Source organism: Xenopus tropicalis, chromosome 6 (assembly GCF_000004195.4).
Source record: "Xenopus tropicalis strain Nigerian chromosome 6, UCB_Xtro_10.0, whole genome shotgun sequence".
Taxonomy (NCBI): Eukaryota; Metazoa; Chordata; class Amphibia; order Anura; family Pipidae; genus Xenopus; species Xenopus tropicalis.
In genome coordinates this window covers 58,451,953-58,477,374 of record NC_030682.2, presented here as the reverse complement: position 1 = coordinate 58,477,374, position 25,422 = coordinate 58,451,953, and the positions used below count along the sequence as shown (strand labels likewise).

Sequence of the window (25,422 nt, the reverse complement as noted above, 5' to 3'; positions counted from 1 at the left end):
TCCCGCCGCGTGCGATATATTTCGCTGCGTGCGATATTTAGTAATGTAACCATTACTTTATGAAAACTACTGTTCTGAAAATGACCATTTCCCTGAAAACTGGAGGATGCATCACTCTAGGGCCAACACATACTTGAAAAAATCCAACTGCAAAGTCCATGTTGTGTTGCCAAAAGCTTTAAGTACCGCCTGCCCCAAGTAGGTGTTAATATTTGCACAGATTAATGTGATATTTTGCGCGTTTAACGCTTCATATGCTTTTGTGAATCATGCGTTAGTATTATTTCTATTCGATAATTAACGCAATGCTTTAGAAATAACGCTTAGCGCTGATGCGTTTTTTTGCGCATTCGATATGCGGATTAACGCATGCGACATGAATGATGAATCGGTACTTATTTATTGCATGCTTTTTAACGCAAAAAAGCATGCGATAAGCGTTATCGACCTTTAGTGAATCGGCCCCATAGTGTGTGGGGGGGGGGCTGGTCCTAAACTTGGTAACTGCAGGGGAACCCAGGGGAGTTGTATGCTTGTTTTTCTAGACGAGGGGGCAGATTTACTAAAACTCTAAATTTCTCTTTTTTTTTTTTAAACTAAAATTCTAATAAACTCGTTTTCACAAATGTCTGGAATTTACTAAAAAATTTGAAATTAAAAAGTCCACGTGGGAAAAGGAGCAGAAAAATTGTGAAAATTCAGATTTTTTTTGTCATCACTTAAAAACTGTGGCTTTTTTCAAATTGTCGAACAAAAACCAGCATCCGAAAAATTCGATACCTCTAAAGTTTTGGATTTTTAGCCATTTCGACGGATAGTAAAGTCACAGCATTTTCTAAAAATCTAAATCTAAAAAAAAAGAACTGCCCTCTTCTGTTGGCCTGCTCTTTCAGCATTACTGCTGTCAATCAGCCACATTCCTTTTTCTCCATAGTGCAAACATGCAGTGGGGTTAGGGTTGGTTACAGAGAAACACTGGTCAGAAGTGATGAGTGAAAAAAATTATTGGAGGAAGTTATTAAATACACAGTGGCACAGTCCTTAAGCACAGAATAATTTAGTACGCAAATTGACCACTTCAGGTTTTAAAGTGAATTGAATTTGCTGCTGCTCGTGGCTCCCTGATTGACCAATTTGCGCAGTGAAGTACTCCATGCCAAAGGACATGCTAAGCTGGCTGGAAAGTGTGACAATCCTGACCTGGTAAAGAGATCTTCTGAGAAGACTTAAATGTGACTAGATTACAGGCGATTCCATGGACTTTATTTGCCAGACAGTGACTGCAGACAGGGAAAATTTGGCAAAAGGGGTAAAAAGGTCTGGAACCACACACACACACACACACACACAGTATATCTGGCCAAGTCTCAAGTCTGCAAGCTGTATATAAAGAATACTCAAGGTATTAGACCACATAAAAATATCCAGTCTGTTATTGGTGTTGCATTACTAAAAATCACATACTGTATGTATTCAGGAACATCTCCATGTGACCTGTGAGATAGGGTATAATTGGCTAAAAATGTTGCCCAAAATAAACAATTAACTTAGAAGTAAACACAAAAAATCATCTAAATGGTGAAAATCCACCAAATGTTAAAAGAGAACAAAAATCTTCAATAAAGCAAGCAAGAGAGTATATTTCATTATCAATCGTATAAAAAACCCGAAAACCACAGTGCAGAGTGTTGAAATGTACAGTCATTACATAGATAATAATGTGATGACTGCACCTGACGTTGCCTTACCACAACTATTGTTGTACTTTGTAAATGAGCCTTTAGAAGTGCAAAGAATTGCACCTCAGGGTGCAACCTATGAATCTCGAAGCTGGAGGTAGCTGCAACATTCACACAGCTGCCTGTTTCAATAGACACAGCATACTTGATCCTAAAGTGTTGTGCTGATAACATTTATATGACTCCAACTATTTTTGGTGCAACTGCATCTCATTCACATGCATTTTGACAAACCAAACACAACTGTCCCAGGAGCATCTCCCACTGGTAGACGCTGGGATTCTGGAGTTATCAAAATGCTGCATTGTGGGTAAAAAATAATAGCAATTGCTGCCTTTTTGTTTTTGCCCTGTGCACTTTGCATGGTGCATTGTAAAATGATCCCTACTGATCCCCATACATCAGAGCGAATTGGAAATTTAAATGCATGTTGCTTGCACTGCAGTACCTGAGATCTACTGTTTAGTTTAATTATTATTGGGATATTTTACACTGCAGCTTCAGATATTTTTTACTGTACTTTACTATGTCTTAGCAAGTGCCGTTTAATAGTGAACATAATTGTAAATATTGTATTTATCTTCTATTTATTGTTTTGTTCTGTTAACATATTGTTGGAAATGTACAGTACTGCATATACCGTATAAATGAGACATACCTGCAACTTTATATATACCTGCAATTTAGAAAATAGTGCACAAAATAATCACATATCAGGGCATATATCAAAGTGTAAAACAGGGGCTGTTATTACACTCCAGAATAATTATATATATATATATATATATATATATATATATATATACTATTACTATTAGCTTTAGCATAGTCAGAATACTCTTAAAGAGATACTAACACCAGAAATTAAACCTTTTTGTTATCTAACATAACATTGTTTTTGTATGACCTTTTGCCATAAAAATATTTGCCCATTGCTTTTATATTACCTGTCTGATCCCCCATGTTCCCCTATAAGGGGGCTGCCATATTTGTCCAGCAGGAGGCCGTTAGCATTGGAAGCTATAACTGACAGGCTGAGAAGGGACAGTCAGGTGTAGAAACTTCAAGTAACAATTATTTACAAAAGCAAATCTCTCAGCGAAAATCAATCAACATGACCTATGGGCAACTTTTTATGTACATTCGTATTTTGAGGAGTCGTTATTTAGTGTCAGTATCGCTTTAACCAGCTTGGGCACTGAAACAAGCAAAGATGCTCTATTTAAATGTGATTTTTGCGGCTAATGTCATGACGCAGTGCCGAGTGGAGACAGTGTTACTGTGCATGCACGCAGAAGGAACCGGGGACCGGTGCCTAGAGGTTGGAACGCACAGCGGTCTCCCGGTGCCCCTTAGACTTTTCATTAATGAACCTAAAAGAATGCTAATTCTGTACCACATTTCCTTGAAAAATTACAATGCCTACAAATTCACTTGATTTCTTTGTTTTTTTGATTATACTGAACTATAACTAAAAGTGTCTTCTTATATTACACTGCCACATATACCTCATTTACACAGAAAGCATATCAGGTAGGATTTAACCAAGCATGCAGATCTACATTTGATGTAGGAATTTGGTAGCAATGTCATAGAATTTTTTGTATCAGGTAAAGTTATACAGATAATTTTGTATCTTTGTTTTGTTGTTACAGTATTATGCTAATATGGTTTTTATTATTTTATTTAGATCATGAAATTAACTGAACTCATCGACGATCCTAGATTTAAGACCAACAAACTTAGGGTCCAGTACAGAAACGATCTCCTAACTATATTATCAGCACGGTAAGCTTCTTACTTTTTTTTTTGTATATTCTTTATTTATGAGACTTCAAGACTTTACATTTTTATATAGTGTAATAGAAAAGAGTTGAGGAGATAACACATATGACATTTTACATCGGTTCAGGCTAAAGCTTCTTACTTTTAAAATATTTTAACTTATAATAATTAAAGCCTAACATAATTAAACATGTTCTTAATTTACATTTACATTTGTAGATTTACATTTTTACTACCAGTTCACTGTTATATACAATTTAACCTTAAAGCTTGTATTATCTAATTCTAAAGCATCTCCAATGACAACAATTATAAGGTTATTCTTGGGATTTTAACAGCTTATGCCAGTTTAAGATATGGTTAAAGTATTGGACCTGTTATCCAGAATTCTAGGATAAGGGGTCTTTCCCTAATTTGGATCTCCATACCTTAAGTCAAACCCTCACCTCTCTCCCTTCCAATCAGTCTTAAACTCTTCTGCTAAGATCCTCCTGCTTTTTTCTAAGCGGGAACCTGTACAGCCTCAATGTCTGTTAAGCATAGCATACAAAATACTTTTGCTAACTTTCAAAACCCTTCACCCCCATGCTACTCATTATATTTCTTCACTTGTCTTACTGTATGTTCCTGGCCATCTTCTCCGCTCCTCTCAGGGTTGCTGTCTTTTTACACTTTCTACACCCGCAGTCATCTCTAGTCTTAAACCATTCTACTTTGCTGCTTCTTACCTCTGGAATCCCATTCCTGAATTCCTGCATAAGAAACAATCCCTCAATCTCGTAAAAGAAAAAACTCGGATATTACCTTTTGGAGCACTAGAGAATTAGTTAATAATTTTGTCTAGTCCTTCACTTAAGGGCCATCCTCCAAACCCTGTGCACTTTTACCCTCCAATTTGTACTTGTATGTTACCCACCATTTATATTGTAAGCTCTATGGGACAAGGACCTCCTTCCTACTGCATCTGTATATTTATACTTATTTATTGTATTTATCATAATACGTGTCCTCCTTGTGTATACAGTTGTAAATTGTAAAATTGTACAGCACTGTGTATTCTTGTAGCGCTTTGTACATAGCACAAACATTCATACATATATGCATACAACCTTTTGCTATATTTCATTTTTTTTTATTTATTGCAGTTTGTAGCACCTTAATTAGATAGTAACATCAGATGGTCTTCTATCATCTGAGGAAAAACTTTGACATTGAAATCAACTTTTCTATCCTACAATCTCTTTGCATTCAAATAAATGGACTTCCCTCAAAATCAGTCAGGAACTGCTCAGAGCTGTATGCATCTGTGTCTTCCAGTGGTACCTGAATGATACCAACTGCCAGAAGTGGAACATTTAGTATAAAAGAAAAGTTGCAGCACTCCCTCAGCATTTGATGACCAATCTTTATTTATTTACATTTTGGACTCCATGGGGGAAAAGTGGTGATATTGAGACAAGTAAAAGTGGAGATAGATGTGTCGGATTTTCCACTTTATTCACAAAGCTCTATCTCCACTTTTATGAATTTGTCTTTTGAACAGACAGTTTTCAGATTTTGTCCTTTTCCTTACATTTTTTTTTATGAATTTGCCTTAAGCTCTTAGTAAATCTGTCAGTGCCATCAAACCCAGTTGCACATCTATATGAGCCTTGGAATAAGGATTTTACCAGCAGGATTTTGCATTTCATATGCCATTTGTCATTTCACCCATTTGTCATTTCACTTTGGGGGCATTTCCTGAAGGGTAATTTTAGTTTGATTAGGAAAACTATACATCATTTCATTTTTTCTGTGTATTTCCACTTCTGTAACAAGCTTTAAGGGTATAAATACCTTCTTCTCTAACCCCTACTCATTACTGGCCAGCAGCAATCCGGCCCACACACCAACATGCCCAGTGAAAAGAGGTCCAACAGGACTAGGGCCCATTGGGTTTTTATCCAGTGCCCCATTGGGGGCAGTCCAACCTTGTACCCCAATATCCCAGTTTGAGTGCCAGTGTGCATGTGCTGTTTGATGAACACCAAGATGGCTGCTGGGAACAGAAGAGGCACAGCTAAAGGAGGGGGCTAATGCTATCAAGCAGCTCTGTTCTGGACATTCTATAGGGGCACAGATAAGTTGGGGCAAGTGTCAGTGAAGTGATTAATAAGTGGGCACTGCTGCTAAAAATTTGCCTGGGAGGCTTTACTTTTCCTTTAAATAAAAATGTATATAATGTTGTATAAATGTCATTGAAATGACAAATTAACAAAAGTGTCTGTAAACTGTTTTTCTTTCACCATAAACTGAAAAATGGCGGTTGAGTCAGAATTTAGGCAGATTTCTGATTGTGAATATGAAGAAAGTGTTTTCCACTAGTTTTTCCACCACTTTTACTCCAAAAAAGGTCTGTCTCCACTTTTGTGAATTCCCCCCATGAGTCCTTTCTCTATCAGGTCAATCATTACCCATTTATTTGAATGAGAAGCAAGTGCAGGAAGTAATAAAAGTACAATGTTGGTTAATATACTCTCTGTGCCATAGGCTTAAGCAAAGCCAAGGGAATAATTATCTAGCACCTTCCACTTGCTAAGGTGAATTGTGGGCAGTTGGTCACCTGGACACTAGGAGGTAGTTCCAGAGTTTCCATCATGAGTTGGTTTAAGGACACAACTGACTCAACAAACAAAGCTGCTTCTTGATGGTGTCCACACTTTCTAAGGGAAAATGCAGAATTGTGATTAAAAACATGGCAATTTCTATAAACATTTTACACTTACCACTTTGTTCCTGCTTTATAAACTGGCCCTTTAGCCCATATTGCAAGGGAAACAAGGCACAACCTTAATTCTTTCTTTACTGACTAAGAATGAGATTTGACTTTAAATTTAGGTCAAGAGCTTTTGTTTCAGGCGAAAATGATGAATGTGTCCTCTGTTAATCAAGGAATGCAAAGATGTTCCATCCCTGCCTGACTGAGCTTAAAGGTATTTAATCTGGTCTCCCACTGCATAAAACAGGCATTAGTTACGGCAGCAATGTAGAAAAACTATTATGACATATATTTTGTTTTCCATAAAAAGAAATGAAGCCATTTATAGTTCTTGGGGGGATGAGACTGAAGGATACACAAACACTAAAGTTTTAAATACACCCCTGTGATTATGGGTGGATGTTAAACAGTCTGAAGGCACGTTTGATACTGACTTGCATTTGCATCACATTGCATCAAGGAAACCACTCATGTAACTACAGAAATGATGTATGAGCTTGGCTTGAAAATTCATTAACCGTACCACGAGAGCATAATATTTACTTAGATCTGACTCATTGACATTCTGACTGAATATTTTGGAGAATTTGACTTTATTTCTCCTGTAAGTTATCCTTTACTGAATATAGTTATATTATTGTTTATGTTATGCTTGATACTTATATAAGTTTGAGTAACATATAAAAATGCCTAATAATAGTTTCCATCTATTATACTTACTGTAGATTTGGGTGATTCATTGAGACTTGTGAATAGCTACATTTTAAATTTTTCTTTGTTGCACTCATGTTTTTGGATTTAAGTTGAAAATCTAAAATGCTACTTGATGTAGCCTGTAAATAACTAACCTTTGAAAAATTGGTATAATTATGATTTTATTTGAATTCTAATATATTTCAAGCTATGCTATTCCTGTTTAACATTTTGCTATCAATTGTGCATTATTTCCGAGAGAAATAATACTCTTTAGAGCAATTCTTCTCAGTATTATCTTCGACTTTAGTATATCCAAAGTAGTATTAAAACAGGGGAATCCTAAACAGCCCAAGCGATATGTACATAAGGTGATCTGCTTCCAGATGTTATTGGGTGGTGTAACTGTGTTTAACTATTTCAATGCACTTTCATGGCAAAGCCAGTTTTACACTTATATGTCACTTGGGATGAATTTTGTGTCATAGCGAAGATGAAAGAAAACAGAAGACAAAGTAGAAAAGAATTGTCTACTATTGTACAATCTGTCAGCAATTTCCGTTATGAAGTGAACTTGACTTTGTATAACATGCCATACACACGGCCTGCTCTGACCTCTTGCTGCTCTTTTTTTTTTTTTTTTTCTTTTTTACTTTTCATATTTTTAAGAATTTTGATTCGTTGCATTCAGAACACATTTTACAAAACAACATTAAGCACTCACGTGCCTCAAGTTTGTGCATGTAAACTTCAGCACATAAAAATTGTATTTGTTTGTATATCTTAGAGGAGGAACCTAACAAAAATCTTTTAACATTGCTGAACATAATAGGGTAGAAATGTTTATCCAAAATAACTTTAGATCATCAGAACAACAGTAACAAGAAAACTAATTTAAGGAAGAATTCCTTTAAACTACTAAGTAATACAGTAACAATAAAAACTTACAATTAAGAATAACATTGATTATATATATATATAGTTTTCTTGAAGTAGGGTATTTTTACCCTATTTTAGTGTGCAAATATTGGTATCTGTGTGGTCTCCAGGTAAAAACCCACCATGAACATTCTAACCTGTTTTGAAAAATGTGGATTGTTGGGTCTTGCAAAATATGAAACAAAGGAAGACCTTTGTGATCGTTTAGTTGCAATTCTGTAAAATTTGATGAAGGTAAAATTGATTAGAAGCACATTTATTTGTATAACTTATTTTGAAATAGTTTCCTGTCTTAGGTGATAAAGACAAAGATTATTCTTTGTTTATATTATCACCAACATATTCTGCAGAACTTTACAGAGATCATGCATCAGTCCCTGCCCAGTGGAGCTATACAGGAAGAAGTGAATGAAATGGGAGAGTGCACCAAACTCACTAGCAATTAAGATTGATTAATTTATGATTATTCACTATCACATGCCTTTCATGTCTGAAATCGTTGTCCTTTTCTGTCCTTCTATGAGCTGTATCTCTGAGGAGCATATGCAACCCTGAATGGGCTGTGAAGATGCAGAGTTATACTCCCCTTACAAAGAGTTATGCTTATGTATATTTACCATAAAATAAGCTTATGTGGGTGGACTTTAGCATCAGCCTTACTACACATTTATGCAAATCCTTCCTAAATAAAACCCACAATTGAAATAAATATAACATTTTAATTCATAACATAAGTAAATACCAAGTAAGTATACCAGCGTGTGCCTCCATAGTCAGCATGTGATATAGATACATTTTCACACAGCCAAGGATCCAAAAACTGCCAGTTGTGACATAGTTACCCTAAAAGTTAAAGCAATCATTTTTACCCCAAAAGTTAACAATTCCACTGAAAAATCAGAAATTTAGGGGTAAACTAAAATACAAAAGGATAGAAGCATGGAGGATATCCAGACTAACAAATTAAATGGCTGGTACGAAACCCAGATCCTAACAGGGGGCTTCTTACTTCTTGGAGCTCTAAACTAAAATGGCACATGGGGCTTGGGTGGAAGTGACTTCACACAGGAGACCCTGGGAGTGCTCATTATGCCCTGAAACAGGGGCTAGAAGGGCTGTAAGGCCAGCATGCAGTTCTTCCCAGTAACCGTGCACATTCGCTAATTGCTGCTGCGTGGCTCTATGTTCTGCTGTTGACCAGACAAATATAACTTTGTCTAGCTTAACAGTTAACTTTTAAAAACTGGTGGTTACATACTGTACCTTAGGCATACCATGCCTCTTAAGTCAATGATAGCATTTTAAAGTTAAAGAGCAAGGGGAAGACAAATAAAAAAATATGAGGGTCAATTGAAAAGTTGCTAATAAAAGGACATTCTATACAATGTTGCAAACTGCCCCTTAACCCTTTCCCTGCCAAGCACGTAGCTTCTACGTGCTGGCATAAAAAATCGTTGTATGCCAAGCACGTAGAAGCTACGTTTCCCATAAGGACAGCGCGTTCTCTGCACTCGCCGATCGATCCGAGTGCAGAGACGCGCTGCCAGGCCCAAAACCCCCTAGGCAACGAGCTTACCGGCGCTGCTCCCTCCTGGGCCCCCTCCGATCGCCTCTGTGTGACCCCAAGTCGCAGCGACGTCATCAGGACGTGCCTGCTGCTTGGGGTATTTAATCCTGCCCCTGGCGCCGCCCCCTTCACTCGTGGAGCATCGTGGAGCCTCTTGGAGCCTGCCTGCATCCCCCTGCGGTCTTCCAGCACCAGAGATCTGCCTGCCTGCCTGCCTGCCTGCCTTTGAGATCTGCCTTGCCTGCCCCAGGTACCAATTTTGCACCATTTATACATCACACTAATTGTAATTTTTTTTTCTGATTTTTTTTTTGCAGTTTCCACTTTTTTTTTTTTGCACAGGCATACACTTACACACACTCACAAGTGTACACACATACATATTTTTTACTTTGCCTTTATTTTATTTTCCATTTTTAGCCTTTACACACTAATCACTGTTTCATCAGTTTTATTGTATATTATTGATTTTCATTGCTTTTTCAGTTCTGCATTGTGCTTTATTTCTGTTTTATTACTTGTTTTACTCTATTACTCTGATTTCTAAGTTCTGTGTTATACTTTTATTTCTGTTATATTATATATATATACTGTTATTACTGTTACCTTGATTTTGCAGTGTGACAAGTGATCAGGTAGCCTGAACGCAAGTCACACGGCATAATCACATTTTTCTTGTGTTTTTCGGTGGTTTTGAGAGTTTTCAGTTTTGTGTTATACTTTGATTAGTTATATTGCTTGTGTTACCTTGATTTTGCAGTGTGACAAGTGATCAGGTAGCCTGAACACAAGTCACACGGCATAATCACATTTTTCTTGCATAGTTCAGTGGTTTTGTGAGTTTTCAGTTTTGTGTTATACTTTGATTAGTTATATTGCTTGTGTTACCTTGATTTTGCAGTGTGACAAGTGATCAGGTAGCCTGAACGCAAGTCACACGGCATAATCACATTTTTCTTGTGTTTTTCGGTGGTTTTGAGAGTTTTCAGTTTTGTGTTATACTTTGATTAGTTATATTGCTTGTGTTACCTTGATTTTGCAGTGTGACAAGTGATCAGGTATCCTGAACACAAGTCACACGGCATAATCACATTTTTCTTGCATAGTTCAGTGGTTTTGTGAGTTTTCAGTTTTGTGTTATACTTTGATTAGTTATATTGCTTGTGTTACCTTGATTTTGCAGTGTGACAAGTGATCAGGTAGCCTGAACGCAAGTCACACGGCATAATCACATTTTTCTTGTGTTTTTCGGTGGTTTTGAGAGTTTTCAGTTTTGTGTTATACTTTGATTAGTTATATTGCTTGTGTTACCTTGATTTTGCAGTGTGACAAGTGATCAGGTAGCCTGAACACAAGTCACACGGCATAATCACATTTTTCTTGCATAGTTCAGTGGTTTTGTGAGTTTTCAGTTTTGTGTTATACTTTGATTAGTTATATTGCTTGTGTTAACTTGATTTTGCATTTTTCAGTGGTTTCGTTGCATTTTAGATTTGTGTTGCTGTTCATTTACTGTTCTTGCTTATTGATCTTGGCTTTTTTTATTTGTGTGTTGCATCTACTGGCTTTTGCTTTTTTTTGCTTGTTCTGGATTGTTCCTGATTGTTCCTGATTGTTCCTGATTGTTCTTGGTTGTATTTTTTTTTAGGGAGTTCAGGAGTTCAAGGGGGTTTAGAGGGGGGGGGGGGGGGGGGGGGGGGGTTTGAAACCAAAGCTGCTTTTTTTCTTAGCCAGATCTTACCTGTTTTTTTTTTCTAGTGTCTGCCTTGCCTGTGTTGCAGTAGTTTATCTTTGCGTAGCTGTTAGATTTTTCTGGCTTCTGATCATATTCTGATTTACTTGATTTTTTGTGATTTTGGACTAGGGTGTTATAAAAAAATATTTTGTTGGCAACATGGCCAGAAAGTTGTACTCGGTTGAAGAGGCTGCTGCACTGTGCATGGCCTCTAGCTCGGAGGAGTTCAGTGACTCTGATTCCGAGTATGTGCCCCCTGGTTCAGAGAGTGACTCCTCTACTGAGGAGTCATGGTGTAGTAGTAGCACGGTTAGTGCTCTTGAGGAGCCCATGGAGGTAGAGGAGAGTGTGCAAAATGAGGGAGAGGGTGATAGGGCTTATGCTGCAGCTGGAGGAGAGCCTGCGTGGAGGCCTCCTTGTAATTTTCCCCCTGAGATCCCCCCTTTTACTGCAGTCGCTGGTGTTAAGGTGGACACCAGGAATTACATCACTGAGGCCATCCTACAGGATATGGTCCTCTATACAAATTTATACGCCGAGCAATACCTTACCCATAATCCCCTACCTAGGTATGCTCGAGCGCAGGCATGGCATCCCACTGACATTGCCGAAATGAAAAAGTTCTTGGGACTCACTTTAGCTATGGGTCTCATAAAAGCAAATTCTTTGGAGTCCTACTGGGATACCACTACTGTGTTGTCTATCCCTGTTTTTTCTGCCACCATGCCGAGAAACCGGTATCAGCTACTGCTCCGGTTTCTGCATTTCAATAACAATGCAACGGCTGTACCCCCTGATGTGCCCGGCCATGACAGGCTGCATAAATTGAGGCCCCTTATAAATAGCCTGTCTGAGCGGTGTGGAGAAGTGTATACCCCTTCCCAAAACATTTGTATAGATGAGTCACTTCTCCTCTTCAAAGGGCGCATCGCATTTCGGCAGTACATCCCAAGCAAGCGTGCCCGCTATGGGATCAAATTTTACAAACTGTGCGAAAGCATTTCGGGGTACACCAGCTATTTCATGATTTATGAAGGCAAGGACTCCAATTAGACCCCCCTGGTTGTCCCCTTGATTTGACTGTCAGTGGCAAAATTGTATGGGAGCTCATCTCTCCACTTTTGGGCCAAGGTTACCACTTATATGTGGATAACTTTTACACTAGTATCCCCCTGTTCACTGCCCTATATTGCTTAGATACCCCAGCCTGTGGCACTATAAATCGTACCCGAAAGGGCTTGCCCAGGGATCTGGTCAGCAAAAAACTTAATCGTGGAGAAGTTTATGCCCTAAGAAATGATGAGCTCCTTGCCATAAATTATTATGACACAAAAAATGTATTCATGCTGACGACAATCCACGATGAGTCAGTAACTGTGGTACAGAGAGTTGGTAGGCCCCCTAAAACAAAACCTCTCTGTTGCAGGGAATACAGCAGGTACATGGGTGGTGTTGACAGAACTGATCAACTCCAACATTACTACAACGCCACTCGAAAAACTAAGGCCTGGTACAAAAAAGTTGGTATATACTTGATTCAAATGGCCCTTCGAAATTCATACGTTGTATATAAGGCAGCAGTACCAGGCCGCAAATTATCCTATTATAAATACCAGCTGCAGATAATCCCTGCCCTGTTGTTTAGTGGTGTAGAGGAGACTGTGCCTGAGATGCCCCCTAGTGACAATGTGGCCCGATTGATTGGGAAGCACTTTATTGATACGCTTCCACCCACACCTGGAAAAGTGTTTGCCCAGAAAGCTTGCAGAGTGTGCCGCAAAAGGGGTATAAGACGAGATACACGGTACTACTGCCCTAAGTGCCCTCGCAACCCCGGGTTATGTTTCAAACCATGTTTTGAAATATACCATACTCGTCTGCACTATTGAAAGGGTAATAAATTGTTGTGCACTGATGGAATTTATAATAATTATTGGCATCCCGCTTTGTGCAAAATTAATATAGTAGCCTTATGGTTTATGTATTCAGGTCAGAATTTTATGTCATGGTTAATTTGGTTGTTTCCTTACCTAAAATGTTACGTTAGGTTATGTATAGCCAACTGAGGTGTTGCGTGACGGACTGGGCCCCTAAAAATTTGTGGTGCGTGATGATCATGATGTTTCATCTTGCCTGCGGATGATTTCATCTCCCCTGCTGATGCCACAAGGTTTTTTTTTTACGGACACCTCATAAGCTACCCTTTCAGGGCAGTTGCTACGGCTATATGTATTTCTGGGTGACATTTTAGGTTTTACTAGTGTACAGTATTAGCTCTCCATGGAATATTTTTTTTATTATTTTTGCACAGTTAGGGTCTTTGTTTGCAGTAGTGAAAAGAAAGTTATAGTTTGTTGGTAGATGGGAGTTTACATTTCAACACTTATGCTAATTGTAGTCTTTCTCCTTATTATGAGTGATAGTATTGTTCTGATGGCATAGCTCTTTTGGTTGGAGAGAAACTGGCAAATTCAAAACTCATTAGCTCAGCTTTCAATGCAGATATTGAGGCCTTTATTTTGGGCAATATATATTTTGTTCTTGGTGCAGGCATTCAGCTTTTTTCAGAATTGTGGTGCTATGCAACTTATGCAATAATGTCCCGCATTTCTGTAATAGATTACCGCACTGTGTATGGGGGGCACTGTGTATGGGGGGGCACTGTGTATGGGGGGGCACTGTGTATGGGGGGGCACTGTGTATGGGGGGGTACTGTGTATGGGGGGGTACTGTGTATGGGGGGGTACTGTGTATGGGGGGGTACTGTGTATGGGGGGTACTGTGTATGGGGGGCACTGTGTATGGGGGGCACTGTGTATGGGGGGCACTGTGTATGGGGAAAATTGGGGGCACTGTGTATGGGGGCAATTGGGGGCACTGTGTATGGGGGTATTGTCTATGGGGGCACTGTGTATGGGGGCAATTGGGGGCACTGTGTATGGGGGTATTGTCTATGGGGGCAATGTGTATGGGGGGTGCTGTCTTTGGGTGCACTTTCTATGGGTGTATTGTGTATGGGGGGGCAAAACTGGTGCCCTAGAGGCTCCTGCCTAGGGTGCAACAATTGGGGGGTGTCAGGCAGAAGCCTCTCCTGCCTAACCCTAGCCACTTGCCCCCGCTGGTTGTCATTACTCGGTGGGGGCAATGACTCCCTTTCACCACCTCCTCGCATCACCCGAAGATTCGCAGGAATACAGATGAAGCTATACAGTCAAAAGATGTTCAACTAAACAGATAAAGGTAAATAGAATATATTTTGGGGCTAAATTGGGCAGGTTTTTTTAGTTGTTATTGCAATTTCGGGGAGAAATCTAACTTTGGATCTTTTTTTCTTTATTTCAGGCTAAACCGCAAACTTCTACGGAGAACTGAGTCCACAATTCTGCATGTAGGAAAGCAAGAATGGCGCTGCTGAATAGCTACAGGTGTGCACTTTCTGAAAATATATAGTTTGTGGGGGTATTTCACAGGTAAGGGGGTGTTCAGACTGACAAACTGCATGGAGTGCACTTAGAGCGCAGCTCCAAACTTTCGTGAATTGCCCCTGTTTTGGGCTGTTTGGAGGCCGTGCCTTTAGGTGCACCCATGCATGTGGGGTATCGTTTTGTTCAGGACAAGTTGTAGATTGGTATTCTAGTGTTTTTTTTTCGTTGCTATGGAAATTTTGGGGAGAAATCTAACTTTGGACCTTTTTTTTTCTTTATTTCAGGCCAAACCGCAAACTTCTACGGAGAACTGAGTCCACAATTCTGCATGTAGGAAAGCAAGAATGGCGCTGCTGAATAGCTACAGGTGTGCACTTTTTGAAAATATATAGTTTGTGGGGGTATTTCACAGGTAAGGGGGTGTTCAGACTGACAAACTGCATGGAGTGCACTTAGAGCACAGCTCCAAACTTTCGTGTATTGCCCCTGTTTTGGGCTGTTTGGAGGCCGTGTCTTTAGGTGCACCCATGCATGTGGGGTATCGTTTTGTTCAGGACAAGTTGTAGATTGATATTCTAGTGTTTTTTTTCCGTTGCTATGGCAATTTTGGGGAGAAATCTAACTTTGGTACTTTTTTTTTCTTTATTTCAGGCCAAACCGCAAACTTCTACGGAGAACTGAGTCCACAATTCTGCGTGTAGGAAAGCAAGAATGGCGCTGCTGAATAGCTACAGGTGTGCACTTTCAGAAAACATATAGTTTGTGGGGGTATTTCACAGGTAAGGGGGTGTTCAGACTGACAAACTGCATGGAGTGCATTTAGAGCGCAGCTCCAAACTTTCGAGCTGAAATTGCTCTTGTGTATTGCCCCTGTTTTGGGCTGTTTGGAGGCCGTGTCTTTAGGTGCACCCATGCATGTGGGGTATCGTTTTGTTCAGGACAAGTTGTAGATTGATATTCTAGTGTTTTTTTTTCGTTGCTATGGAAATTTTGGGGGAGAAATCTAACTTTGGATCTTTTTTTTTCTTTATTTCAGGCCAAACCGCAAATTTCTACGGAGAACTGCATCCACAATTCTGCATGGAGAAAAGCAAGAATGGCACTGCTGAATAGCTACAGGTGTGCACTTTCAGAAAACATATAGTTTGTGGGGGTATTTCACAGGTAAGGGGGTGTTCAGACTGACAAACTGTATGGAGTGCACTTAGAGCGCAGCTCCAAACTTTCGAGCTGAAATTGCTCTTGTGTATTGCCCCTGTTTTGGGCTGTTTGGAGGCCGTGTCTTTAGGTGCACCCATGCATGTGGGGTATCGTTTTGTTCAGAACAAGTTGTAGATTGATATTCTAGTATTTTTTTTTCGTTGCTATGGCAATTTTGGGGAGAAATCTAATTTTGGATCTTTTTTTTTCTTTATTTCAGGCCAAACCGCAAACTTCTACGGAGAACTGCATCCACAATTCTGCATGGAGGAAAGCAAGAATGGCGCTGCTGAATAGCTACAGGTGTGCACTTTCAGAAAACATATAGTTTGTGGGGGTATTTCACAGGTAAGGGGGTGTTCAGACTGACAAACTGCATGGAGTACACTTAGAGCGCAGCTCCAAACTTTCGAGCTGAAATTGCTCTTGTGTATTGCCCCTGTTTTGGGCTGTTTGGAGGCCGTGTCTTTAGGTGCACCCATGCATGTGGGGTATCGTTTTGTTCAGGACAAGTTGTAGATTGATATTCTAGTGTTTTTTTTTCGTTGCTATGGCAATTTTGGGGAGAAATCTAACTTTGGATCTTTTTTTTTCTTTATTTCAGGCCAAACCGCAAACTTCTACGGAGAACTGCGTCCACAATTCTGCATGGAGGAAAGCAAGAATGGCGCTGCTGAATAGCTACAGGTGTGCACTTTCAGAAAACATATAGTTTGTGGGGGTATTTCACAGGTAAGGGGGTGTTCAGACTGACAAACTGCATGGAGTGCACTTAGAGCGCAGCTCCAAACTTTCGAGCTGAAATTGCTCTTGTGTATTGCCCCTGTTTTGGGCTGTTTGGAGGCCGTGTCTTTAGGTGCACCCATGCATGTGGGGTATCGTTTTGTTCAGGACAAGTTGTAGATTGATATTCTAGTGTTTTTTTTTCGTTGCTATGGCAATTTTGGGGAGAAATCTAACTTTGGATCTTTTTTTTTCTTTATTTCAGGCCAAACCGCAAACTTCTACGGAGAACTGCGTCCACAATTCTGCATGTAGGAAAGCAAGAATGGCGCTGCTGAATAGCTACAGGTGTGCACTTTCAGAAAACATATAGTTTGTGGGGGTATTTCACAGGTAAGGGGGTGTTCAGACTGACAAACTGCATGGAGTGCACTTAGAGCGCAGCTCCAAACTTTCGAGCTGAAATTGCTCTTGTGTATTGCCCCTGTTTTGGGCTGTTTGGAGGCCGTGTCTTTAGGTGCACCCATGCATGTGGGGTATCGTTTTGTTCAGGACAAGTTGTAGATTGATATTCTAGTGTTTTTTTTCGTTGCTATGGCAATTTTGGGGAGAAATCTAACTTTGGATCTTTTTTTTTCTTTATTTCAGGCCAAACCGCAAACTTCTACGGAGAACTGCGTCCACAATTCTGCATGGAGGAAAGCAAGAATGGCGCTGCTGAATAGCTACAGGTGTGCACTTTCAGAAAACATATAGTTTGTGGGGGTATTTCACAGGTAAGGGGGTGTTCAGACTGACAAACTGCATGGAGTGCACTTAGAGCACAGCTCCAAACTTTCAAGCTGAAATTGCTCTTGTGTATTGCCCCTGTTTTGGGCTGTTTGGAGGCCGTGTCTTTAGGTGCACCCATGCATGTGGGGTATCGTTTTGTTCAGGACAAGTTGTAGATTGATATTCTAGTGTTTTTTTTCGTTGCTATGGCAATTTTGGGGAGAAATCTAACTTTGGATCTTTTTTTTTCTTTATTTCAGGCCAAACCGCAAACTTCTACGGAGAACTGCGTCCACAATTCTGCATGGAGGAAAGCAAGAATGGCGCTGCTGAATAGCTACAGGTGTGCACTTTCAGAAAACATATAGTTTGTGGGGGTATTTCACAGGTAAGGGGGTGTTCAGACTGACAAACTGCATGGAGTGCACTTAGAGCGCAGCTCCAAACTTTCGAGCTGAAATTGCTCTTGTGTATTGCCCCTGTTTTGGGCTGTTTGGAGGCCGTGTCTTTAGGTGCACCCATGCATGTGGGGTATCGTTTTGTTCAGGACAAGTTGTAGATTGATATTCTAGTGTTTTTTTTTCGTTGCTATGGCAATTTTGGGGAGAAATCTAACTTTGGATCTTTTTTTTTCTTTATTTCAGGCCAAACCGCAAACTTCTACGGAGAACTGCGTCCACAATTCTGCATGGAGGAAAGCAAGAATGGCGCTGCTGAATAGCTACAGGTGTGCACTTTCAGAAAACATATAGTTTGTGGGGGTATTTCACAGGTAAGGGGGTGTTCAGACTGACAAACTGCATGGAGTGCACTTAGAGCGCAGCTCCAAACTTTCGAGCTGAAATTGCTCTTGTGTATTGCCCCTGTTTTGGGCTGTTTGGAGGCCGTGTCTTTAGGTGCACCCATGCATGTGGGGTATCGTTTTGTTCAGGACAAGTTGTAGATTGATATTCTAGTGTTTTTTTTTCGTTGCTATGGCAATTTTGGGGAGAAATCTAACTTTGGATCTTTTTTTTTCTTTATTTCAGGCCAAACTGCAAACTTCTACGGAGAACTGGGTCCACAATTCTGCATGTAGGAAAGCAAGAATGGTGCTGCTGAATAGCTACAGATGTGCACTTTCAGAAAACATATAGTTTGTGGGGGTATTTCACAAGTAAGGGGGTGTTTAGACTGAAAAACTGCATGGAGTACACTTAGAGCGCAGCTCCAAACTTTCCAGCTGAAATTGCCCTTATGCATTGCCCCTGTTTTGGGCTGTTTGGAGGCCGTGTCTTTAGGTGCACCCATGCATGTGGGGTATCGTTTTACTCGGGATAACTTGTTCTTTCATAACCTGCCTTCATTTGAAAATTTTCATTGGTGTTTTATTCTCAAATTTACTTTGGACTTTGTGACGGTGATAGTGTTTCAGAAAAAAAAATAAAAATTAAAATATGGTATATGTTTTTACGCTATCTGTATGACAGGAGCTACATTTAGAGCAAAAACTACACCACAACTAAAAATATAGAGGTGTGCAGTTTCTAAAAATGTGTGACTTATGAGGGTATTCCATTTCTGTCATAAGATATGCCATGTTAAATTAGAGATGGCCTTTTCGCTTTTTTTTCGATGTAAAATTGCACAAAACGCTGTTTTATTATTGGGGTGTCTTCTGGACAAGAAAAGTGGCTTACCAACACATATTTGGTATTGTTGGATTCAGCAGAAGCAGGGCTTTTACAAACAGTAAAATTTTTGTAAGTTAATGTAATCGTTCTTGGAAAAAAAACACAAAATAAAAATACTTTTTTCTTTATTTCACTTTTTTTTAACATATTTCACTCAAAAAATGTGTTAAATCTCCAGAAAAAGTACAAAATTTTATTACAATGTTCAAGCCCAATTCGTTCCGGAAAAAACGATATATAACATGCTTAATTTCATGTAGGTTTTCTTGTCAAGAAACCGAAGCAAATGTAATGAGTGCAAATTGTCTAAAAACGGCTTGGCAGTAGATGTTCACTTTTGGGACAAATCGGCTGGCAGTGAAAGGGTTAAAGAGCTCAAAAACAAATATTTTCCCAATACAGTATACTGTAATTATGTTTTTAACTCTTGCAATGTTCGTATCATTCCTCCATCTTTTTAAGTCTTTGCCCATGCTTTTTTTTTAATGACCAGCAAATATGCGGTTTCTAGACTAGGCAGGACCTGACACTTATATTTCTGGGTTATTGTTAGCCATAATTTGTGCTGGCCTTTTTCTTTGCCTGTCTAATGTAACATGCATCCTCCTGTATGCTTGCAGTAAATTGTTTTAAGAATTATGAGTCAGCTGCAGTACCATGAAAATGTATAGAGTAAAACAACATAGCCACAACTGCTTATAATGTTAATTTTGAAAATAGGGGTAAAAGGAACATCTTTGTATTCTTAAAACTGGTTTTCTCTTCATATTCAGCAACTATTACAGTTGCACAATCTTAATGGATTATATAACAGGGTTCTGGCTGAGCTCCATTTCTCATGGACCCTAACTACACAATTTTTCCTTCCTGCTTACCCCTATCAGGAGGTTGCATCGGCTGCCTGAGTGCATACAGATCTTAACGCTCATCTACATTTAACAGATTGATTCTCTAATACATGTGCTGTGATCATAGCTTTCACCAAGTTAGAAAAGAGCTAAATAAGGAAAGGGAATAGATTTGGCCCTTTGCAGGATGTGTAGAGTGCACTGTGGTCCATGCCCCTTTGACCCACTAATACATGCTTCAGAATTATGTTCCTAATAAATGCGAACATCATTTGGTTATCCTGCAGTTGCGGTTGTTAGTTCCGACATATGTTTCACATATGATCAGCAGGAAAAAGTCAGGACTGCTTCATATCAGGTTTTTCAGATCAAAACTCAAGCATTTCCATATTTTTTATTTTTCCCAAAGAATGTTAATGCCTTTGTCTTACAAATATGATGATCATTAGAGTACAAAGGCCTTGAGGAAACCCACTGACCATATACAAAATTGCTGATAATTTTGGTTTGCATCTTGTATTAAGACAATCAGATAGAATTTCAAGGCTCCTTAACCATGTTCTTTGCCTCAGGGTTTTCACTTTTGCATTTCCGTAGAACATTTTTGTTTTAATATTGGCTGCCTGAAAATAAACCAGCGTGGTAGTGCTTTACATCCTTTGTAATTTAAAAAAGAGAGAGTTCAAACCACAATCTTTGTTTGTTCCTAGGTTCTCAGAAAAAACAACCAGTGAATGGCTAAATCTCTTCGAAGGTAGTGGCATTCCATATGGCCCAATTAACAGTATAAAACAAGTCTTCTCTGAACCCCAGGTTGGTTTTTATGAACTTTGTGTAAAATGTCATCACAGTGTGTTCATGTGCTTATCATGCTTCCTCCACAGTGTCATCATTTTAACTGAATCCAATGTGTTCTTAGTAAATATCTGACCCTCCTGCTAATGTCAAATCACGATGCAAAATGCTACCATCTTTAAACAGTGTTTACATTTCTGTAGCTGCTGGGAAATATATTTTAAGTGATATTGCTTTGTACCATTATTTCCCACAGCCAGAGACATATTGTAATCCTAAGCATTCAGTGACCAATCTGTTATTAAAATCTTTGTCTGGTCAGTATTATATCCCTGTGATGAATATTTTTTGTAGTTATTCTTCTGGGAGATTCACATATAACAAGACTTAACTCTGTGCTGCTGCCAGAAATTCCCACCAAATACTTATCAGCACTAATAGCAGTTTTATTGTATTAATGCACAAATTGTCATTTATGAGATATTGCTAACAAAACACATCCTGCACAATGTTTGTGTACTTTTGCATATGGCTGTATTATTTAAAGCTGAGTTAAACACCCTTAAAATATAGATTCAAAAAGGCAGCATATACTCACACGGTACTCCAAATTTTAGACCACTTTGACAAGGTTACAAGACCCCCTTTCCCATGAACTGCTTTTCTGTTCAAATGCAAATACTTTCTCTTGTTATAAATTATTATTTTCCTACAGTAGCCTCCCTGTCTGGCATGTCTGCATAGACTTGGTAATTGTTTTTCATTCTTGTCCTTGAATACCCCTTACAGACCAAGCTTTAACTACATCACTGTCTAACCACAAACAAGCCAGTTCCCATAAAACCTACCTTTTAGCCAGTTTGGGACACACTTTTTAGACTTGTGAACATGGGTTTGAGGACAATGTTAACAAGGAATTTGCACTATAATAGGAAATATTTTGCTTTCTGTCTGGTTGAAGTTCAGACTTGAGACTTTTGGGGCCACATATGACCCGTGGGCTACATTTAAAACTACTTAAAGTTCTTTAATAGGCATTGCATTGTTAGTTACATTACCTTGTTATAGTATTAAAAGCCTGAATTCTAAGGCTTATTTACCGACAAAAAGAGAACCACTGCTGTAAATTCAGCTAATCTGCTAAATTCCTTGGTGTAAAATGTTCCTTTTTAATTCCTTTATAAACCAAAATGTACTCACAAATGTAGTCTTATTCCACACATTCATTTTTAGCCTTATCCTTTCATTAGTTTAATCTTATGACTGGTAATTGTTGTGGTTTCACTTAAGGATTTTTTATAATGTCACGATGACAGAGGCTTTACATCCTATTTAGCAACCCCACCCTGTAGTTCAGACTCCTAAAATGCAACTGACACAATTTCTAGATATTAAAGTCCACATCAAGTAAATAAGGTGGACACGATATAATATTGAATATAGTGAATATAGTATATTTTAAAAACACTGTGACATCACCAGCCTGCCCATGTGACATCACATCCCCACCTACTGACATTGTGTCCCCACCCCCGCCCAGAGTTAAGTCCGCTGAAAGGTGGCAGCTCTAAAAACAAGCTCATATGTAAAACCCTGCTTCACCTAAATAAACCATTTTCGAATGAATACTTACAGTCGGCCAAAAGTTTAAAAATTAAATAAAACCAATAGGGTTGTTTTGCCACCAATGTAGATTCATGAGGCTTTGTTAGGATCAAGTACAAGTTTCTGTTTAATTATTAGAGAGAAAAAAGGAATAATTTTTAAAAATTAGATTTATTTGCTTAAAGTGGACTTCATGGGAGGACTTCCTATCATTTGGAGCTTCCTTGATAATGGGTTTCTAGATAAGGGATTCCATATCTGTATATTTGTCACTCTCTATCATTATAGAGGATCAAATATAAAGATTTATATTAGGGTTACAGGTAACTTGCCATATCCTACATATGGTATGGATACACAGTGTTACTTTTATATTTATATGTTGTGTTAGGGAACAAAGGCGTGCAAAATTTCACTCTTTAGTTTTTATTTGCCTAGCACTTGCAACTGTGTTCCATTTAGCAGTACAAAGACCTGATACCAATGGTGTTTCCCATGGGCAGGCTTCAAAGTATGAAAAACTTTGGGGGCTTTTTTCTGTGCACCCTGTCCCACTAATCATAAATGACCCCTCTCTTTGTTACGTTTACCCTACAAATAGCAGAATTTACCTTCTCCTGCTGCCAAGGAAAAAAAATCTGACTGAATTAATTGGGGCTTGTCATGCGCTTAGATATGTAAATAGAACAAGCATTCAAGTGTGACCTTGTGTTTTACGTTTCCATTTTGTACTCCTGCTGCATGCTCTGTGCACTTTAACAGATGTGATAGCCCATTTTTCCTAGCTGCGTTAGAGATCGAAGAACTTCAACAGCATGAGATAGTCTGGAGGTTAATAAAATCTACTAACTTCACAGGCTTCCACAAATAAACAGATGAAAACAACAGATAATTTTTCCAGTCATCAAATATTTAAGTTCTTCCTTTACTGTTTGTTTTCTGTGGCATATTTATCTTAGCCGAAAGAACTGTGAAAGGAAATGGAATGGCCTTTTGGGACAGGAAGAATACTGTTTCTGTAAAAATGTTAAATTAATTTTTATGGTGATGCAGAGTCAGTGACTGGTTGTTAAGGGATGGCTCATTGCCATTGGGTGGAGTTTTGTTTTGATATCCTTTTAGAGCTTGCAGGTGTTTGGCACAGGCTGAAATCAGGGACAGCTGGGATATTTCAGTACCGATTGCTCCCTCCCAGTGTTTCTTAGTGGAGATACAGCACAGTGTCCTACACCTGGTAAATGCCACTTGTGTGGCATGGCTTACAGTGCCCTCTAAACATTCCCATCACTGCCAGTACAGTAAGACCATAGCAATGTGCCTAAGCAATCTGAAGGATGCTGCATTGTTAACTAGACCCTAGGCAGAAAGCTTCAATCACTCACTACAATTGCAAATTCAACACATATGCACAGACATTGCAAAGCTGACAACACTTATACATTCCAAAAAGTTTTACCTGGAAGCTCTCCTTAATCCCTTTAGTTACTTAGAAACAAAGCTAGCCCAGTATTATTTTATTGACCACTCTGGCTTAGAAAGGGTTATCTGGCATTTGCTGCATATTCCAGGAATTTCAGTGTGTATCTCTCACTCTCATAATGCACACTCTGTCCCATAATCAGAAACAGCCTCATGTTATTGTATGTATAAAAGTTATTAGCCAAGCATTTTGGAATGATAAGTAAATTTCCGTTCATTTGTTGGTTACAAACTCTGATAATAACAACTTCTTCATGCTGCAGACTTTGTTCACTACCGGTTACTTCTTTCCTGAAAGCCACTTATTGTTTACCCCCCAAAAATGGCATTTACTTAGAAGTTTGTTTCTTTACTTTCAGTGCTATTTAGGAAACCGCCAACCACATTGTATGCCGTGTTTAGACTCCCGGGGCTGTGGTAAATAAGAACAGATTGGGGTGATCCATTAAGATTTAAAAACCTTGTTAAGAGTTTGTATAATTGTACAATTTTGCTTGATTAAAGGAAAATAACTTTTTACTAAAAAAAGAGATTTAATGATTTCTGAAAATGTGTGGCCATTTGTTTTGCATTTCATACAAATGTGCTATCTCTCAGAAGCAAACAAGTCTACTTATAGATATACCGCAGATTTGCTGCTATTCTCCCTGGCATGCTTTGTTGTTATATAATGCAAATTAAATAAGATTACCAATGGTTGCTTTCATTATTTCAAGGCAAGCTCTTTTCTCCTATTCTCAGAAACCATTTTTATGTTGTGTGAGGTGAGAAGTGTATTTCCCCCCCCTTTTTTGTCAGTGGTTACATTCTTCAACAAATGGCAAAAATTAAAGACCTGTTAAAATAATGAAATGGGCTGTTTTGGGCACTTAGGCTACGGCCACACAGGATTGATTCTTTGGATAAACGCCCTACATCTGCCCTCCCCTGGAGCCGCTGTGTTGGCCTAGGTGCTGGACATAAAGCATATTTCAGCCTCAAAATTCATACTCCCGTATTTTAGGGCTGAAATCAGTTCCGTGTGTCTGCACCCAGGCCATCACATTGGCTTCAGGTTTAGGCAGAGTTTAAGACTGATACGAGCGTAGAGGCAGATTTTCAGCAGGCTGAGAATCAACACTGTGTGGCTGTAGCCTATGTGCCAAAGTTTTAAGTAGCCCAAAAAGGTTCTGATCGCTGTAATTATGCTGCTACACTTGCTACACAGAAGGCTCCCATTTTTTCAGCACCTGTAAGATTTGTATGACATGTTACATGAGAAAAAAAACATAATGCATGACATGTCACGCAAGAAAAAAATCTTCAAACAGCACTGGGAGAAAGTGATACAGATCGGGCTAAAGATAGGGACCACAGGCTACCAAGAAAGACAAGCAAATATAGTGGTTCAGTTTGGAGCATTCATTTCCTTCATCTTTAAGGCTTTACATCATGATTTGTATGTATTTATGCTAATATTACATATAAAACAAATGTCTGATTACCATTAATGCCATTTCTCATTCTATTTATGCCATGCTGTTATATTAGAAATGCTGATTATTCTTCCAGAATCCCTAAACTTGCTTGCATGCCTTTTATATTGTTATTTTCAATTTTAATAGAGCTGTAGAATATATTTTAATAATTAAAGTATATGTATTACTATGCTTTATTTGTGGTAAGCTAAGCCATGAGTAAATGGAAA

The 25,422-nt window shown here is 38.9% G+C and overlaps 1 protein-coding gene across 2 annotated transcripts in view; it reads left to right on the top strand.

Annotated features, from left to right (window-relative positions):
- Positions 1–25,422, top strand: part of sugct (succinyl-CoA:glutarate-CoA transferase) — a 332,890-nt gene that overhangs the window by 113,474 nt on the left and 193,994 nt on the right. For both annotated transcript variants that reach the window (XM_031904075.1, XM_002933407.5), the window contains exons 11-12: positions 3,430–3,527; positions 20,567–20,669. In XM_031904075.1, coding sequence (XP_031759935.1) covers positions 3,430–3,527; positions 20,567–20,669 — 201 coding nt within the window. The remainder of the gene's footprint in view (positions 1–3,429; positions 3,528–20,566; positions 20,670–25,422) is intronic.